We start from the raw sequence: 20,133 nt of genomic DNA, 5'->3' as shown, positions 1-20,133 counted from the left end.
CCAAGCTACAACAGTGACAATGCCCCCCTGCCCCCAGCGTTTGTGTTTCTTTTACTATAATTGTAATTTGCGTGCTTGAGTGTCTGTCTGTGTCTGTGAGTACTATTTGAGAGAACAGAGGGTCTTGGATTCCTTGAGCTGGACTTACAGGTAGCTGTAAGCTGCCCGCCACGGGTGCTGGGAACCAAACTCAGGCCCTTAACTGTTGTTCAGCCTCTCCAGCCCCTCTTAGCGTCATTTTGGTGACTGTCCTTGTCACCCCTGAGATCTGCAGATGGGAAGTGACCGTAGGATCACAGAGCTTGTGTAGAACCTCGTTAACTCAGAACCTCGTTAACTCAGACCTACCATCCTTTCAAACAGGCTTTTTCCCAGGAAGTGCTCAAAGCTGTGAGGCTTTTCTCCGCCACAAGATGACCCTGATTTCCCCACTAATGCTGAAGAAGTATGGCATTCCCTTTGACAAGGTGAGTGGGCTGTGGTCCCACACAAGCACCCCTTCTGCCCTTTGTTGGACAGAGTTTTGCCCAGTTTATTGTTCCTGTCTCTAGGGTGGAGTTTGACAACAGGTGGCTAATGTGCTCTCCTGGTGCTGAGGGCGCGTTGGCTTCCACACAGGATTAATTTGGAGACTTGGTTAATTAGTCTCTTAGCATGCATGTGATGTATTAAAAGACAGTTGAAGGCCTGGCGGCTTTGACCTACCCTTGGCTGATCGGCTAAGGGATGGCAAAGAAGCCCAGTTCTGTGCTAGGCCTCTGCCAGCTGTGGCAGCTGCTTCAAGGCTGCTTTTCTTCAGGTGACCCAAGAAGCTGGAGAGTTTATGATCACTTTTCCATATGGTTACCATGCTGGCTTCAACCACGGCTTCAACTGTGCCGAGTCTACCAATTTTGCTACCCGTCGGTGGATTGAGTATGGCAAACAAGCTGTACTGGTAAGCCCGTCTTGATTTCTCCTGTAACGCCATGGGCAGAAGTGTCTGGTTGAGGAAATTCTTGTCAGAACATTTATTGAGCTGTTGGAATCTGAAACAATGGCTGGGAATAAGTGGGAGTTATTGTGTGTCCATAAAGGCCTTTTGTTTTTGTTGTTGTTGTCCTGGAACTCACTCTGTATGCCAGGCTGGCCTCGAACTCCCAGAGAGCCTCCTGCTTCTGCCTCCCAAGTGCTGAGATTAAAGTTATGAGCCACCACTGCCCTGCGTTTTTGTTTTGTCTTTTGGGGCAGAGTCTTACTCTGTAGCCCTGGAACTTCTAGTGTAGCCCAGGCTAGCTTCAAAGTTTTTTTTTTTTTTTTTTTTTGAGACAGGGTTTCCCTGTTTTATTTAGCCCTGGCTGTCCTGGACTTGCTTTGTAGACCAAGCTGGCCTGAAACTCACAGAGATCCACTTGCCTCTGCTTCCTGAGTGCTGGGATTAAAGGCATGCACTACCATGCTCAGTTGCTTAAAAAAAAAATTTTTTTTTAAAAAATATTTTTAGTAGGCTAGATGAGGCATTTGTTTGTTTGAATAGCCCTGGCTGTCCTGGAACTAGCTCTGTAGACCAGGCTAGACTTGAAGTCATAGAAAACTGCCTGCCTCTGCCTCCCAAGTGCTGGGATTAAGGGTGTGTGCCATTGGTTCCACCAGGCTGGGGCTCCGCTTCTTAAAATGTGGATATTCTGGTGGCCAGGGCACTTGAACTTGGCTCTGAGTTGAGCCTCTGTCATGTTCCTTATCCTGTAGCTTGGTGTGAATGGGCATGATGACCTGGCTAATGTGAAACCAGACCTACTGGCCGTGGGGCTCCACAGAGCCACCCTGTGGAGGACCCATCAAGGGCCTGCATTAGGTACAGCTTTGAATTCTAAAACGGGTGAATAGCCTCCCAAGGTTCTCTAGGGCAACCTGTATAGGAGGCACTTCCAAGGAGGCTGCTATTTGCAACCACTGTATACCAGGACCTGGTTAACTTAATTAGCTGAAGGAAAAAAAAAAGGACTTACTTTACAAGCACATGTGTGTGTCTGTGTGCATGTGTCTTCCTAACTGGAACCGAGGATTGATCCTAGGGTATTTTGCATGTTGGATAACTGCAACTGTATCCTCAGCTTTTTTTTTTTTTTTTTTTTTTTTTGGAGACTGGGTTTCTCTGTGTAGACCAGGCTGGCCTCAAACTCACAGAGATCCATCTGCCTCGGGCTCCCAAGTGCTGGGATTAAACGTGTGTGCTACCACACTTGGCTTTGCCTTTTTTAAAAATTAATTGGTTAATTAATTAAAAATATTTTATTTATTTTATGTGCATTGGTGTTTTGCCTGCATGTGGCAGTGTTCTTGCAGAAAAGATATGGTAAAGATCTCCATGGACGTGTTTGTGAGAAGGTTCCAGCCGGAGCGCTACAAACTTTGGAAAGCTGGGAAGGACAGCACAGCTATTGACCACACCCTGCCCACACCAGAAGCAGCGGAGTTTCTGAAGGACAGTGGCCTAACCTCAGGAGCTGGGGATGAGGAGTGCCCAGAGGAGGACACAGAAGGGGTCGAGCAGGGCGAGGAGGGAGATACGAAGAGAAGGTACTGGGCAGGCTCGTGGGCTTGCCTGTGGGGGGAGGAGGCGGTTCTCACAGTGTGTTATGTTGTTGGCGCTGCACACAGGCAGGCCTAGGGAAGGGCTCTGGAAGCCACCATGCTGATGACCCCAGAAGCTTCCTGCTCAGGAGTGAGGGTAGTGAGCCTGTGCTGTACCCAGTTTCCCCAGCATCACCACATAAGTGGCTTTTGGACAAACCTTGACTTACTGCTCAGGCAGAGTAAGGACTTGCACCTGGTTTCATCTGGGTCTGAGCCAGAGGATCTGTGCACACTGAGGGAAGATGGGAGGGATGTGGGGCTGCCTGGTGTAGGCCGGGTGCCCCGTGGCCATCCTCACAGTAGATGCCCACGGTGGGCAGCAGTGACGGAACCTGGCCATTTGCTTTGGGTTGTGTGTGGGCACGTACGTATGAGTGCATTTGGGTGAATGGTGAATAGGTGGAACATATGGGTTCTTAGAGGGTTGGCTTTCTCTTTGCAGCCTGGCCAAGCACCGAATAGGGACAAAGAGACACCGAGTCTGTCTTGAAATACCACAGGAAGTGAGTCAGAGCGAGCTCTTCCCCAAGGAAGAACTGAGTTCTGGACAATATGAGATGACGGAGTGCCAGGTGAGACCTACCCACAGCTCCGTGCGGCAAGTTGAGGACAGCCTTCCCTTCCCAGGTAAGCTGACTGCTGGTTTGTCCACAGCCCTAACTGATAACCTGTTTTTTCGGGGGGTCAGTGCTGTATTGAGTTGTGGGGTCAGAGGAAACAAGTGCAAGAGCCTGGTCTGTGGACTGCAGAAGCAGTGTGCTCGGGGACATGTGGGGCAGCCAGGCACAGGAAAGGCTCAGGGAAACACCGCAGACCGAACACCTTCCTTCCGAGAAGGTGATTTAGGAACAGAGGGTGGGCGGATGGAGCAGGGCATCTCAGTGAGGAAGAGCCAGGCAGGGCCTGGTGATGGGAAACACCGTCTCCTGGAGCCTGTGGTGATTTCCCTGAATGTGATATAGGTCAGGAAGGATGGGCCAGTGTGTGACCTGGCTGGATAAGAGGGCGAGATGATGTAGGGACGCTGCCATTTTATTTATTCTCTAACCTATTTTTTTAAAAAAACTTTTATTTATGGGGCCAGGTAATCCAAGCACTTGGGAGGCAGTGGATCTCTGAGAGCTTGAGGCCAGCCTAGTTTACGTACTGAGTTCCAGGCCACTCAGGGCTACACAGTGAGAAACTGTCTCAAAAAAACAAAAGAAAGTTTTAATTACTTACAACTGTACCTGTCGGAGGAGACCAGGGTACACGCCATTGTAGCATTTGTTTACTTAGAGGCTGGAGGCCCGAAGTGTATCATAAAAGACATTGTGTTTTGGGACAGCTACTCAGATAGTCTGGCTTTATCAGGGACGGGTTTATCTTGGACTTGAAGAAATCTGTTTAGTATACTAAGCATACATCTGATGGCTGGACAGCATTGTGGACATGTGCTGTAGGGCTTGGATAGCTCTTAGCAGATTTCCTTTTAACTTTGGCAGCCAGGCTTCTGCTGCCTGAGGGAGCGAATGGCAGCAACCACTTGCTCATAACCCTGTCGTGTGTGAGTTGTAACACCTTACACCCAGGACTTGCACTTAAGACCCCTGAAAAGAAATGGTAGGAACGTCACGTAGCAGGGAGAGGACATAATTGGGGCCCTTAGAGGGTGAGCAGTTGGTCCTGGTCACACAGTGGCCTCGGCAGTGAGGAGTGAGATTTGAAGCCAGTTCTCACTTAGAGCCCACGTTTGTTGTCATCTGCTGCCTTACTTTCATCAAGGTTCCCGCCTGGTTCTGTCAGTGTGCACCTGTGTTTCAGATTACTCTGACCCCACTGAGGTCAAATTTGAAGAGCTGAAGAATGTCAAACTCGAAGAGGATGATGAGGATGAGGAGCCCGAGGCAGCCGCGCTGGACCTTTCTGTGAACCCTGCATCCGTAGGAGGACGCCTTGTCTTCTCGGGTCCCCAAAAGAAATCCTCTTCCAGCCTGGGTTCCCGTTCATCCCAAGATTCGGTTTCTTCAGATTCCGAAACCAGCGAGTCTGTCTCTTGCCAAGGCCAAGAGAAAACAGGAGTCCTCACCGTGCACAGCTACGCCAGAGAGGACGGCAGGGCCACCACGGGACAGCTGGGTGTGAAAAAGAAGCACAGCGCCCAGCGAAGCATCAGCGAGCAGGAGCTGGCCGAGGTAGAGGCTCTGTGCAGCGGTGTGGGACGCCACGGCCCTGCAAGGGGGCCTGTGAGGGGGAAGGCGCTGCAGCTTTGTGGGAGGGCGGGAGAGAGGCTCCCTCTGCCTCTCATCTTGCAGTTACCACCTGCATTCGTTGTGTCAGTGTCAGGTGGCATTTCCTGTCTTCCAGTTTGCTCTTTCCTGGCTCTTACTTTTTCCTCTGTGTGTGACTGTTGATCTGAGGACCACATCTCAGCTGCAACAGCAGCAGGGACGGTGCAGTCAGTGTAAATCCTAAGCCTGGTGAGAGGCACCCATGTGGTGGTAGCCCCTCTCCTGACCTCCTGGCCTAGAGACAGAAAGGTTTGAACGGCAGTGGTTGTAGCCCCGATGTTTTGAGGTTTGAAATGAGAAGAGACACCGTGGTCAAGGCAGCGCTTATAAGTACTTGTAAGAGATAGCAAATACTTAAGAACACTTATAAGAAAGTGCATTTAATTGGGGGCTGGCTTACAGTGTCAGAGGCTTAGTCCCTCGCCGTCACAGTGGGAAGCATGGCAGCAGGCATGGCTGACATGGGGAAGCAGTTGAGCTTCGCCCTGATCTGCAGGCAGAAAGGAGGCAGCTGGGCTTGGCTGCGGCTTTTGAAACTTCAAAGCCTACCCTCAGTGACACACTTCTACCAACAAAGCCGCACACCCCCAATCCTTTCAAATAGTGGCCCTTCCTGGTGAATATGCGTTCAAATATATGAGCCTGATAGGGACATTTTTAGTTAAACTACCACACTTTTTCTTTTGTTTTTGTTTTTTCGAGACAGGGTCTCTCTATGTTAGCTTTGGCTGCCCTGGACTCACTCTGTAGATCAGGCTGGCCTTGAACTCACAACGATCCGCCTGCCTCTGCCTCCCGAGTGCTGGGATTAAAGGCGTGCACCGCCGCCGCCGCTGCCGCCACCCCCACCCCCCACCCCACCCCACCCCCGGCTCACACTTTCTCCTTAGGAATTTTCACTGCTCTGTGGAATCCTAGCTTGTCATTGACAGATCATCCTTTTGGAGGCCAGGACAAATTCCGAAAGCTGTAAATGGAGATGTGTTTGTCCAGGCTTCCTCCTAGTCCCCACTGTCACCAGAAGCTGGCGTTTCTTCCCTTTGTATGTCGTGGCTTCTGGTGGGTCAGCCATGCGGAGAAGAATGTGAATTGGCTGCAGCCGGCTCACCTTACCCACATAACCTTCTTCCTGGCTTCCCAGGTCACAGTCAGGGTTAGTGAGCGAGCTGGGCACGGTGGTGCTCATCCGTAGTCCCAGCAGTTGGGAGGTGGACGTAGGGTCAGCAGTTCATAGTCATCCTTGGCTACAAAATGAGGTTGAGATCAGCTTGGGGCTATAGTAGACCTTGCCTTTAAAAACAATACAACGGGCCTGGAGAGATTGGTTAATCGGTGAAGCTGCCTGCCAACAGGCCTGTTGCCCCGAATTCTGTTTCTGAACCCACGTGGTAGGAGAGATCCGACCCCCAAAGTTGTTTCTGACCTCCACATGTGTGCTATAGACCCCGAGTGTCTACTTCCCCTTACCTCTCCTTCTGTCGTTGCTCTGAGACAATTCCTACTGTGTGGCCCTGTGGCTGGCCTTGAACTCTCAGAGATCTACGTGCCTTTCTTTTTCTCCTTCATATTGTTTGGTTGGGTGTCTTTGAAAAACAGGAATGCTTTGTGAGTTTGCTGCCATCCTGGCAGATGGGCCAACTTGATCTTCAGTATACGGCCCAGTGTTAGTAGGCACGCTGCTGTGGTGTTCCTCGTCTTCACTTATCCTGTGTCCAGGTTTCCATAATGTTGCCTTTCACCCCTATTTAAAGTTCCTTTACCCCTTATCTTAAAAAAAAAAAAAAAAAAAAAAAAGGAAAACCAAAATCGTATGCTCCCTGTTAAGGTAGAGTCTCTTGTTACTGCTCTGTGCGCCCCAGTCTACGTGGCCTGAGAACTTGCCGGTAGTCGGCCACTGCCTCCGTCTTGCCTTAGGGATGCTGGGATCACAGATGCTGGCCGCCGCAGCTGGCTTTTCCTATGGGTTACAGGGATGGGCCTCACCTGGTGTGTGGCAAGTGCTCTTGCCTGGTGAATCATCTCACTGGCCACGGATCTTGCTCTGACACGTCCAGGCTGGCATTAACTTCTAGGCTCCCCGAGCCCTGCTTCAGCCTCCTGCATGGCACCCCTTCTTTCCGAAACTCCGCAAATCTTCTCAGTAAGTTTCTCACTAAGTTGCCTAGGCTGACCTGCACCTCACCATGTAGCCTTGACCTAAAGCTCCTCTGTCCCCAGCTTTGCAGGTGCTGAGGCTGTAGCTAGCGCCATAGCCCATACCTCTTGTTTTTTTTTTTTTTAAAGGAAAACTTCTTTTTTTTTTTTTTTAAAGACTTATTTATTATTATGTATACAGTGCTCTGCAGGCCAGAAGAGGGCATTAGATCACATTATAGATGGCTGTAAACTACCATGTGGTTGCTGGGAATTGAACTCAGGACCTCTGGAAGAGCAGTCAGTGCTCTTAACCTCTGAGCCGTCTCTCCAGCCCTAAAGGAAGACTTCTTACTAATTTTTTTTTCTTTCCATTTTTTCCTTCTGTGGGTGACTTTGTACATATCTGTGGGCATGTGTGTGCCATGGCATCCATGTGGAAGTGAGAGGACAAGATTTGGGAATGAGTTCTCTTCTTTGATTGTGTGGGTCCCGTGGATCACACTCACAGGTGGTCTGTCTCGGTGGGTGGTGCTGAGCCGTTTCGTGGCCTCTTATCCTTGGTACCGAATAATTCTCTTCACTTCCTCTGAGTGTCAAGGCTCAGTTCTATAGACTTCCTCCGTAGATCTCATAGTGGTGCAGGCTAATGAATTAATAACCACCAGGGCTTCCTTCTCCATAACATTATCACTGCTCTCTGTGACCCTTAGCGCAGTACCCACAAGAAAATGCTTCCCAGCTTGGAAACCATCTTAACCCTTGCAGCTGCCACCTTGTTCTTCCTCACAAGCTCGCAGGTGCCAGCCTGCCCTGCTGTGGCATGGCAAGTCACTCTGTCTGTCCCGTGCTTGCAGAATCCTGATTTTCTGCCTCTAGTTGTAGTCGAAGTCCAAAGATGTAATGGATGCTAAATAATTTATAAACATCGTTCAGCCCATTACTGTAAATTAATTTTATTAGAGTTTTTTGGTGTGGTTTTTATTTTTAGTTTGGAGAGCCTGCAGCGTGCCAGTAATTACTAGTCATCTCTTTTTCTTCCTATATTTGATATCAGTTATGTGATGGATTAAAAAATTGGGCATATGGGCTTAAATGTCATTTTGTTATCAGTTAATATGATTGAACAAAGTGACTTTTTTTTTTTTAACCTGTGGGCAAATGGTCCTGCTCGTCTGCTCCTAGGGACAGACAGTCCTGGATGTCTACAGGCCCTGGGAAGGGACAGAGCATTGCCCAAGCTCTCACATGGTGAGATTGTGGACTTGCATGTACTCCTGCTGCACACGGGAGACTATGGCTCACTGATGCAGCCTGAGTATCCACAGCACGGACAGAAGCTAAGACGCCTTTGCCACAGTGATGCACACGGATGAGGGAGGCTTTCTCTACAGATGCCTCTCGGTCCTGCTGGAAAACCGAGGGCTTTCAGCTTCCTTCTCATTTCTTTGTGGATTCTTATTCGTAATAATTCTTGTCTGTGCTCTGTCAGTGTGTGCTGGTAGCTTTGAACTACTTAAGTTCTCCCAAAAGGAGCCGGGTGGTGGTTGCACAGGCCTTTAGTCTCAGCACTCAGGAGGCAGAGGCAGGCAGAGCACTGTGATTTCCAGGCCAGCCTAGTCTACAAAGCGAAACAAAGTTACACAGAGAAACCCTGTCTTGAAAAACCAAAAAAACCCCAAGTTCTTCAAAAAGGCCTCGTCTGATCTGTCTGCCTACTCACCTGTGTAGTCATGCGGCCTGTGTCTGTGAGCTAGCGCTGCCTTCCAGGACCTCCTCGAGACCTGTGCGTGTGGACAGATAGGAGCATCAGCACTGGGTGATGATGCCTGGTACAGCACCCAATGCAAGAGATGGCAGCTGGCCTGCCTGGGTGAGCTGAAGGAGTTCAGGGCAGCTGTAGAACGGCGATGCTTGGCTCAGCCTTTTAGTGTGGAGGAATACACCAGGTAGACAGAATGCGGTTGGAACGAGGAGGAGTCTTCTTCGTGGCGCTGAGAGCCCGCACCAAGGTCAGAGTGTGATGGGGCTGCTCTGCATGCTGTGCCTGGGGACTGGAACTCCATGCCACACTCTGCAATGCACAGAGGTGGAGCATGAGAGCTGAAGGGAGCTTGGGGATGCCTTGATGCTGACCTCGTGCTCGCCGTGCCGGCTTCTCCATTCTGCTTTTACTACTTTAAACTCAGATGCCATGTAACTTCTTTCTTTAATATTTTCCTTTTCTTTTAGATCTCACTGTGTATCACTGGCTAGCCTGGAGCTCACTGTGTTCCACCTGCCTCTGCTCCCTAGTGCTGAGATGAAAGGAATGTGCTCCCAAGCCCAGTTTATATTTCTTTATTCTATTCTAAGAAAGGAGGAAAAAGGATTTAAAAAAGAGAAATCTCTTGGCTAGGTGGTGGCGGCACACCTTTTAATCTGGGCACTCTGGAGGCAGAGGCAGGCAGATCTCTGAGTTCAAGGCCAACCTGGTCTACAGAGCAAGTTCTAAGGACAGTCAGGGCTACACAGAGAAAACCTGTCTCGAAAAAACAAAAAAGGAGAAAGAACAAAAAAGGAAAGTCCCTTGGAACCTGTTTCATTGGTGGGGGTGGGGTGTAGTGAGAAGGGAGCTGGGCTGTGGTGACAGGGTGGGGGTGGGGTGCAGTGAGAAGGGAGCTGGGCTGTGGTGACAGGGTGGGGGTGGGGTGTAGTGAGAAGGGAGCTGGACTGTGGTGACAGAGTGGGGGTGGGGTGCAGTGAGAAGGGAGCTGGGCTGTGGTGACAGAGTGGGGGTGGGGTACAGTGAGAAGGGAGCTGGACTGTGGTGACAGAGTGGGGGTGGGGTGCAGTGAGAAGGGAGCTGGACTGTGGTGACAGGGTGGGGGTGGGGTGTAGTGAGAAGGGAGCTGGACTGTGGTGACAGAGTGGGGGTGGGGTGCAGTGAGAAGGGAGCTGGACTGTGGTGACAGAGTGGGGGTGGGGTGCAGTGAGAAGGGAGCTGGACTGTGGTGACAGAGTGGGGGTGGGGTGCAGTGAGAAGGGAGCTGGACTGTGGTGACAGAGTGGGGGTGGGGTGCAGTGAGAAGGGAGCTGGGCTGTGGTGACAGAGTGGGGGTGGGGTGCAGTGAGAAGGGAGCTGGGCTGTGGTGACAGAGTGGGGGTGGGGTACAGTGAGAAGGGAGCTGGGCTGTGGTGACAGGGTGGGGGTGGGGTGTAGTGAGAAGGGAGCTGGGCTGTGGTGACAGGGTGGGGGTGGGGTGTAGTGAGAAGGGAGCTGGGCTGTGGTGACAGAGTGGGGGTGGGGTACAGTGAGAAGGGAGCTGGGCTGTGGTGACAGGGTGGGGGTGGGGTGTAGTGAGAAGGGAGCTGGACTGTGGTGACAGAGTGGGGGTGGGGTACAGTGAGAAGGGAGCTGGGCTGTGGTGACAGGGTGGGGGTGGGGTGTAGTGAGAAGGGAGCTGGGCTGTGGTGACAGAGTGGGGGTGGGGTACAGTGAGAAGGGAGCTGGGCTGTGGTGACAGGGTGGGGGTGGGGTGTAGTGAGAAGGGAGCTGGGCTGTGGTGACAGGGTGGGGGTGGGGTGCAGTGAGAAGAGAGCTGGGCTGTGGTGACAGGGTGGGGGTGGGGGGCAGTGAGAAGGGAGCTGGGCTGTGGTGACAGGGTGGGGGTGGGGTACAGTGAGAAGGGAGCTGGGCTGTGGTGACAGAGTGGGGGTGGGGTGCAGTGAGAAGGGAGCTGGGCTGTGGTGACAGGGTGGGGGTGGGGTACAGTGAGAAGGGAGCTGGGCTGTGGTGACAGAGTGGGGGTGGGGTGTAGTGAGAAGGGAGCTGGGCTGTGGTGACAGGGTGGGGGTGGGGTGCAGTGAGAAGGGAGCTGGGCTGTGGTGACAGAGTGGGGGTGGGGTACAGTGAGAAGGGAGCTGGGCTGTGGTGACAGGGTGGGGGTGGGGTACAGTGAGAAGGGAGCTGGGCTGTGGTGACAGGGTGGGGGTGGGGTGTAGTGAGAAGGGAGCTGGGCTGTGGTGACAGAGTGGGGGCAGTAGAAGCACCTGAGTTTCTGGAAGGTAAGGACCCAGGGCTGGGAGACAGGATGGCCAACAGGTAGCATAGCTAAAGCAACTTAGGCCTCGGCTTGGTGCCCTGGAGTAGCAAGGGCATCATCTGTGGAAAGTAGAGATTCTGAGAAAACTGAAGGGCTTTTTAGCATTTGCCTAGTGAGTTCAGGTCAGGGCATGTCGCCGGTCTTCTGCAGGGTAGGCCGAGGAGGTTGTCAGAGGGCATGCACTAGCATGGTGGAGGTAGATGGCGAGGGGCTGAGGGGGCAGGGGGCACGACACAGGACACAGAGGACGAGGGGGATCAGTGAGCGAGAGGGCAGGTCCAGTAGAAAGTGGCGCAGTCCACTCCAGGAGGAGGATCCGAGGATTCAGGACAGTGCAATGTGGCCATGTGCGCCTGGAACCAAAGGGCGGGAGCCTGCCGAGTCGGGGAGGTTGGAGTGATGGGAAAGAGTGATTGGATGGAGGGGGTTGGCTGAAGTCGGGGCACCCTGCTCTTGGGGAGAGAAGTGACTGGATCCTGGGGGCATAATGGCACAGGTGGAAGGACTGGGAGGGGACAGTTGCACATAGGGTTTTGTTTCTTAAAATGTAATGAAACATAATGACAAATTTGCCATTTTAGCTCTATTTTCAGTGTCTGTTCAGTAGATGTTTTTGGAATGGGAGGAGACGGGTTGTTGAAGGTGTCCTGGAATAGGTATCATCTCAGTGTGACCCGGCCCTTGCCAGAAGCCACTTCCGGAAGCTTCTTGCGTTGTGTTGCATTCCCATTCTCCTGGGAAGCCCTGCAGGTGTCTGGCTAAAAAGGAAGAGAGGCACAGAGAAGCTAGCCTCGATCTATACTCACCACTGCTTCTTGGCACTGGGATGAGGAGGCAGAAATTTCTGGAATCTGGGCCCCACCCAGCTTTGTTGTAGGCCTGGGCCTGGGATTCTGCATAAGGCTCCTGACCCCTCCTTGGTGCTGTTGCTCTCTGTGCCTCAGTGATTATATTGGTCCTGCCTAGATCACCTGGGACAGTCCCCCTATTTTACAGCCACCTAATTACCAGTCTTTTAAGTTTTTTTTTTATTTTATGTACATTGATATTTTGCCTGCATTTATATCTGAATGAGGGTATCAGATCCCATGGGACACAGATGATTGTGAGCTGCCATGTGGGTCCTGGGAATTGAAGCCAGGCTCTCTGGAAGAGCAGCCAGTGCTCTGAACTGCTGAGCCATCCCTCCAGGCCCTGATTACCAGTCTTAGTTTTCCTTTGTCGTCTTATCCTAACATGTTGACAGGGTTAGCTTGTGGACATTCTGTCTGTCCACATGTCTTACTGTCTCCAATTGACCGGCTTCTGTTCTCTCCGGCTGTAGACCATGCTTAGGGGCGTCTGTCCTGGGGGCCACTCCCCTCTCAGACTAACCCCACTTCTCTGCTCCAAGGCTCCTTCCTGCTCCTGCTATCTGCGAGGACGGGTAGACCGCAAGTCTAGACACCTGGCTCGCCCTGTGTTCTGGGCACCTCTCTGCTCTGTCAGCAGGGCGCCCCCCTTTCCTGAAGGCCTCTGAGCCCTGTGGCATATTCCATGCTTCTTTTCACAGTCCTGGAGAGCCTTCCCAGCTGTGTGGGACTCCTCACTTGGCTGACACACCCTGGTCTCTTCTGTCCGTCCAATGCTGGAAGCCTACTCCTCAGGCTTGTAGCTCCTCCTGATTGTAGCTCTGTGGTTCTGGTTTTCATCTGAGTTGGGAGTCGGGCTGTGTTGCCCTGGCTGACCTCTAACTGTGCCTTTGAGTGGTCCCTCTGCCTCAGCCTCCCAAGTAGGATGACAAGTACAGGCCACAAAACAAGCTGAGGGGTCTCAGGCACAGTCCCTGCCCTGACTGCTTCTGCACCGCTCTGCGTTAGCCACACTTCCAGGGGTGTAACAAGCGAGTGAGGCCGCTAGATCCGCTTTGCGACATGCTCTATGATTAGCGTATTTTGTTATCACTGTCTTTATCCTCGTGAGCCGCCTTAGCTGCTTCTCACTGTGCTAATCCAGTCTAGAGTCTTTACAATTTCTGGCTTCTTTTTTCTTGTTGCCTCTCTCCCGGGTCTCTGCCACATGGCAGGTTTACGCCTGTTACTTATGTATGTTCAAAGTAGTGAGTACCAGAATATTGTGAATTTTATGAGAATTGTAAATTTATTTATAATTATTTTTGCCTTTATTTTACCCCCGTATAGGAAATTAAAAATGTACAGAATTAGGTCATTCACAGGGGAATAGTGTTTAAATAAATTGGACTAGAATTTTCTTTTTTTAAAAAAGTGAAATCTTGTGCTGACTGTGGTTAAGAGCACTGGCTGCTCTTGCAGAGGACCAGGTTCAATTCCCAGCACCCACATGGTGGCTCACAACCATCTGCAACTCCATTTCCAGAGGATCTAATGCTGTACCAGGCGGGACCATGTTGCGCAGACATAAATGTAGCAAACATTCCTATGCGTAAAAATAAATACTAAGAAATTAGTGTAATCTTACTCATTTGAAGGTTGTGACTCATGGGACAGGGATGTGGCTCCGTTGGTAGAGTGTGGCCAGGAGTCCATCCCCAGCTCTGCTTAAACGTGCAGTGGTGTGTCCCCTGAGTAACCCAGCGCTTAGGAGGGCTGAGTGGGAAGAGCAGGGGTTCAGGGTTATCCTCAGCTACATAGTGAGTGGAAGGCTAGCCTCGGATAGGCTTGCCTCAAACTAAACAAAACAAAACAAAGATCTAGGAAGAAGCAAGTGTGTGAGACGGAGAGCCGTTCGGGTAGAAAGGCTGTTGAGGGCCCTTCCTCACATCCGTTGTTCACTTTCTGATGCAGGGGGCTAAGCCTAGCCTGTCACCACTGAGCGGCGCCATGCGCCTGTTGCACACTGGGAAAGCACTGCTTTGGGCGTACTGTGCAGTTGGCGTCTGTTTGGAAGACTGGTTGTGTGTCAGAGGTCATGCCAACTGAATATCCTCACTCTGCCCCCTTCCTGCTGCTCCCTGCACCTTTCTCTCAGGGAGGCTAGACCCTGCCCTATCAGCTCTCTGCTCCGCACCCCCTCCTCCGTTCCCGAGGCCTTTGCACACAGAAGGTGTCCAGTCAACATTTGTTGAACGAATGGTTTCGTGGACGTGGTAACTTGTTGGGTAAACTTGTATTGACAGGAACAGGCTCTCTTTGCCTGAATGTGGCCTGTACAGAACTATTTTCTCTTGGGATCCCAAGTGCTGTCCCTCAGCACTGCGATGCTCTGTATTCCGTGGGCCTAAGGCACTCTAAACTGGCCTGCAGTGCCACCACTTTCCTGTAGATCCAAGTCTTTAGTTTAGTCAGTGTTGCAAAGCAGGAAACTTCTAGCCTCATTTCCTCACTTAATGCTTTGCCAAGTCTGCGTCTCGGAATGTCATATAACCAATTTTAAGTATGTTGATTAAAAATAAACTCATGGAATATTAGTCAGTGCTGAACATCTTACAGCTAATTATGTTTCCTCGGGCATGATGCAAATGCAGTGTTAAACCAGCCTTCCCTTAGCGTGTAGGCCAGAGGGCAGACACTGTCTTGGCTCATGCTTGCTCTTAGAGAGAAGACACTCACCTCACCTAGGGTGTTAGCAGTGGCCATGAGAGCCCAGGTCTCGACAGGGTGGAAGATAGCGTTGGAGCTGCTCTGATTTCCTTGCACTGGCTTCGGTGCCCTCATCCTTTTGTTCTCCGTGTGGATGGTCCTGCTGCCCAGCAGGTGTACTGTAACAGATGCTGACCTCCAAGGAAAGGGGCGCTTTGGCTCCTCTGATGTCCCGATGTGTTTCATGGCCAGGGACCCTAAGGCTAGAGGGTTCCTGGCTTGTCCTCTAGTGTAGGCAGCTTCTGAGAAGGCCAGGAAGCAAGACATAAACAGGTTTTGGCCCTAAAATTCTGAAGTACACTAGTGTAGTTTAGCGTGCACGGCACTCTGGCTTATGCTTTTCTGAGACATGTTTTTTTTAAGTTTCTGTAAGTTTCTATTTTATTTGGTGTTTGTGAGCATTTGGCCTCCATATAGTCTGTGCACCACATGTGTACAGTGTGTGACAAGTACAGAAGAAGGTGTAGAATTCCCTGGGCAGGAAACTTTAGATGCTTTTGAGCTGCCACGCAGGTGTCAGGAACGGAGTCTGGGGCCTCTAGAAGAGCAGCCATCGCTCCAGTCCCAAGATTGTTGTTGTTGTTTTTTTTTTTTTAATACGAGTTCAGTTTTATATTTCCTTGTTTCCTGTGTCCCTCTTCTCCCCCTGGCTGCCCTTTCCCTCCAATTCTCTCACCTTCCCTTCCGTCCGTCTGGTTTTGAGACTGTGTACTCCATGCGTAGCCTCGGCTGCCCCTGGCTTCTTTGTCCTCACGGCTCAGCCTCCCGAGTGGTAGGACTTGCAGGTGTTTACAGGTGTGTGTCATCATCACTGCCTGCAGTTTCATCACCGAGCTGCTCTCTTCTGTTTGCCCAGGCTGCAGATGAGTACATGTTCTCCCTGGAGGAGAGTAAGAAGACCAAGGGTCGCCGCCAGCCCCTAAGCAAGCTCCCGCGCCATCACCCGCTCGTGCTGCAGGAGTGTGGCAGCGATGACGGTGAGTTCCTCTCGACACACTGAGCCTTGCTCTCACGGGGCATCGTGGTCCAGGTGAGTGTGGGCCCATGGCCCAGCCCCTCTCCCAGCTATCGCAGGCACAGGACAGGAATCTCTTTTCATACTGAGTTTGCAAACGGGTTTTCACTATCAGTTCACGACTGGTGGACTGTGCCTCACCAGGATAATTGCATGTAGGCTCTTTCCTTACTCCTAGGAGGTACAAGGCTGATTTTATTTTTCAGGACGCTAACCTCTGTCAATGATGTCAAGCCCTCTGCTGGATGTGTGTGTACAAAGCTAAGATATGTCCATGCCTTCAAGATGCCCACAGAGGAGTGGGACAGACAGCTAAAGAGATCTAAAGAAAGGATTCACATCCGAGCTGAGGGCACAGCATGAGGAAACAGAGGGGGAGTGGGAGCACCAATGCAGAGGGACTGTCATCAGTTCAGCACGGCCCAAGTTCAAGGGCACAGTGACAGATGCAAGTAAGCAGGAGGAGCAAGGCAGGGGTGAGGCTGGGCCTACACAGTTCCTCTCATGAGCCTACCGAGGCTTTTCTCATAGGCAGTTAGGAGCCACGGAAGTGTTGGAAGCAGGATAGCAGCACAGTCAGGTTGGCATTAGAAGGAGTGCCCCTAGGCCAGCTGGGCTAGGATGCTGCTGGGCGGGATGGGGAAGTGGAAGTAGCGAAGATAGAGCCAGCGAGATTGGGCCACAGTGTGTAGAGCTGCGAGGGTAGTCCCCAGGGAGGAAGAGGAGGAGTTGATGGTCTCATCTTTGTGCCTTTCGCTGGGCTTCAGAAATCCAAGTTTAGTGTGGACAGAGGACATTGACATGGGAAGACACGGGTGTGTTTTGTAGGATTTCGGTTTTGTTTTTGTGACTTTGGCTGTCCTGGACTCACTTTGTAGACCAGGCTGGTCTTGAACTCACGTCGATACCTTTGCCTCGCAAGTGCTGGGATTAAAGGTGAGCGCCACCACACCTGGCTCTGTGGGATTTTTTTTTTTTTTTAAGATTTATTTATTTATTATTTATACCATATCCAGCCTGCATGTGAGCCAGCAGGCCAGAAGAGGGCACCAGATCTCATTATAAATGGTCCGTGAGCCACCATGTGGTTGCTGGGAATTGAACTCCAGATGGACTTTTGGAAGAGCAGCCAGTGCTCTTAATTGAGGAGCTGTCTCTCCAGCCCTTGTAGGATTATTTTTAAATGAGGAAATCTCACTCATTGAGAAGGCAGAGAAGGCGAGCAGAGGCAGGGCATGGGTGGAGAGTGGAGCAGAGGAGCCTGGGAAGGCGATAGAAAAGGGAACTAAGAGACCTATGCGCGGAGAAGTGGGAAACGTGCCTCTGAAGCTCATCTTGAAAACACCAGGGAGTGGTCACTCTGAGGTGGCCTGCAGCAGGAGGAGGAGGGGGAGGAGCGAGAGAATGAGGGGGAGGAGTAGGAGGAGCTGGAGGAGGGGGGGGAGGATGCTAGACCTCAGCTGGTGACTCCACTGCTGAGCCCTCTGCTCCTCTGTCCCCTCCTGTGATGTTCTGTCACAGCTCATCTCTCCATTTTCCTTTTACAAAGTATGTGGCGGCCTGGGTGTGGGACAGCCTAGAGGTCCTGGGAGCAGACGATTGGCCAGACCCTGAGTCAGGTCCCAGCTGTTCCTCTGAGCTTATGCTCCAGCTCGGCCAAGAGCTTTCGCCTGTTGTGTAATTTCTTCCTTCAGTGTTTTAAAATGACACAGATTAGCTGGGTGACAATGGCACACACCTTTAATCTCAGCCAGCCTGGTCTACAGAGCAAGTTCCAGGAAGCCAAGGCTACATAGAACAGAACAAAGCAAAACAAAAAAAGCTCTGTCTCAAAAAACAAACAAACAAACAAAAAGACACAAATTGTAGAAAATGAAAACAAAACAAAGCCAAAACACCCCATCAAAATCCCAAAAGTTTTCATAAGAGACAAAAGAAAAATGACCCTTTCAGAGAGTGACGTGTGAGTACTGAGTACGGGCATTTGTAGGTGTGCATAGAAATAGCTTAACTATACCATATCCCTCAATCTTCTGTGATAAGCGCTGTTCAGTGAAGGGATGGGGACGCCATGTGGCCTCCCTATGCATTAAATTGTTATCAGAACATTTACTTTTGAGTTTGTCTGCTTTCTTTCTGCCAGTGCATTATTGAGACAGGGTATCTGTGCAGCCCAGGCTGGCCTTTGCTCTGTGGCTGAGGCTGAGGCTGAGGCTGAGGCTGAGGCTGGCCTTTGCTCTGTGGCTGAGGCTGAGGCTGAGGCTGGCCTTTGCTCTGTGGCTGAGGCTGAGGCTGAGGCTGGCCTTTGCTCTGTGGCTGAGGCTGAGGCTGAGGCTGGCCTTTGCTCTGTGGCTGAGGCTGAGGCTGAGGCTGGCCTTTGCTCTGTGGCTGAGGCTGAGGCTGAGGCTGGCCTTTGCTCTGTGGCTGAGGCTGAGGCTGAGGCTGGCCTTTGCTCTGTGGCTGAGGCTGAGGCTGAGGCTGGCCTTGAGCACCTGATTCTCTTCCTCCACTTGAGGTGCTAGGCGTCTAGGTGTGTGCTTGAGCGGCTTCAGCCTCGTGGACGCCTGCTGTATCCCTGAGAGGATGCGGTGGCTGTCTGGTTAGCTCACTGGCTCCTTTTTATTTCATTGTTGTTTTTGAGAAAAGGCTTCTCTGCTATCTTGGACTACTCAGAAGTCTTCCTGTGTCTGCCTCCTGCGTGCTGGGATTATAGACCCTTAGACATGTTAGACAAGCACTATTGACCTGTATCCCTGGCCCTCTATTTTCCTGCATGTATGTCTGTCCCATGTGCATACAGTGCCCCCACAGAAGAGGCCATTGGCTCTCCTGGTATTGGAGTTAGAGATGTTGTGAGTAGCCTGTAGAGGCTGCTGGTTGAACATTGGTCCTCTGGAAGAGCCGCCAGTGCTCTTAACTGATGAGCATCCCCCAAGCCCCCACTTGTTACTTTCTATCTTGAGACAGAGTCTCACCACATTTCCTAGGCTGGCCTCAGACTTTCTGTTTACCTGTACTCCATCCCAGAGTAACTGCCACCAGCCCAGCTGGAGCCCTCCTTCACATTAGGGTACCAGTAGGCATCTCCTAAGGATTGTCCCTAAATAAACGCTGCTCTTAACCTTGTTTTCATGCGCAGAGCAGGAGTTCCCTAATAGCCTTAGTCCAGCTTTGCCTTGTCCCTGGTTTGACCTAAGAATGTATTCAGTAGGTTTTTCCCCCCTTCAAAATTAATATAAACCAAACAAAGTTTATGCATGATATATCCTATCCCCTCCCCTCTGCTTCCTTTTTCTTTTTTAGAAACATGTAGCCAAATGGGGTTTGAACCTATGACTCCCCTGCCTCAGCCTCACAAGGGCTGGAATTACAAGCTCCATTTCTCCAACTTTGTCTTTTTGTTTTTGTTTTGTTTTCAAGACTGGGTTCCTCTGTGTAACCCTGACTGTCCTGGAACTTGCACTTTAGACCAGGCTGTTCTCAAATTCAGAGATCCCCCTGCCTCTGCTTCCCGAGTGCTGGGATTAAAGGCATGTACCATTGGCCCTCCTCCGACTTTTTTAAAAGACATTTTTTACCTGAAATACAACATTTTTAGTCAATGCCCATGTCTTGACTATTAGGCTCTGTGAAGCTTTACGTCTGTAAACTGTTAAAATTTTGATTCCCGAAGTTTTCACTTAACACAGTGGCAGCCTCCCCTTGGCATTTGGTATTCACATATGTGATGACTTAGGCCACTCAGGCTTTATAAGCAGAACAGATGTCACTGTGTGATCACTGGGGCTATGAGCTTGTCTATTTCTGTCTCCTCTGTACTATCTTGGTCCCTCATGTTTGGGTCAGGCACTCTCGTTCCGGTATGAACCGTGGGGCTCTTAGAGGCTGATTTGGTTTGTTTGCATTGACCTCCTTACGCTACAGCGAGCTGCCCTTCACTGGGACCATGCACAATGGCAGCTGCCAGATTCCTTTAGGTTAAACATGACTAAGACAGTGGAGGAGGAAATGGGCTATCTGCATTGTGCTAGAATTGCCTGGAGTGAGAACGGGCGCCTAGTGCAGGGCTGGCCACCACAGCTCACTCAGTGTGATCTGCAGAGATCTCAGGGCCTCCGGGGGAGGGAGTGCTGTAGTCTTCGCCATTGTCACTGCAGGTACACACACAGGCCGGCATGCAGTGTCCGCATGGCAGTACCTGATGGCACAGTGTCAAAGCCAACCTCCTGTCAGACACGGAATGCTTGGCCAGGCAGGATACAGCAACAGGGGCTTCTCACCCTACGTTCAGCAGCAGTGCCTGCAGCTTGAGCCACACCGGCTTGTTGCAGCAATCTGTTGTGGTGTCTGCTCTTGCGTCCGTCAGAGTTCCCTCCCCGCTACCAGCCTTCAGAATCACTAAGGCTCTCCCCCTG

The 20,133-nt window shown here is 51.2% G+C and overlaps 1 protein-coding gene across 3 annotated transcripts in view; it reads left to right on the top strand.

Moving 5' to 3' along the window:
* KDM4A (lysine demethylase 4A) overlaps positions 1-20,133 on the top strand; it is a 49,050-nt gene that overhangs the window by 14,367 nt on the left and 14,550 nt on the right. For all 3 annotated transcript variants that reach the window (XM_084785053.1, XM_084785054.1, XM_084785052.1), the window contains exons 7-12: positions 364-467; positions 800-937; positions 2,315-2,559; positions 3,059-3,243; positions 4,420-4,790; positions 15,560-15,680. In XM_084785053.1, coding sequence (XP_084641179.1) covers positions 364-467; positions 800-937; positions 2,315-2,559; positions 3,059-3,243; positions 4,420-4,790; positions 15,560-15,680 — 1,164 coding nt within the window. The remainder of the gene's footprint in view (positions 1-363; positions 468-799; positions 938-2,314; positions 2,560-3,058; positions 3,244-4,419; positions 4,791-15,559; positions 15,681-20,133) is intronic.

Source organism: Acomys minous (assembly GCF_964271855.1).
Source record: "Acomys minous genome assembly, chromosome: 6".
Lineage (NCBI taxonomy): Eukaryota > Metazoa > Chordata > Mammalia > Rodentia > Muridae > Acomys > Acomys minous.
Note: the sequence above shows the minus strand (reverse complement) of the source record. Positions and strands in the feature narration are given on the sequence as shown.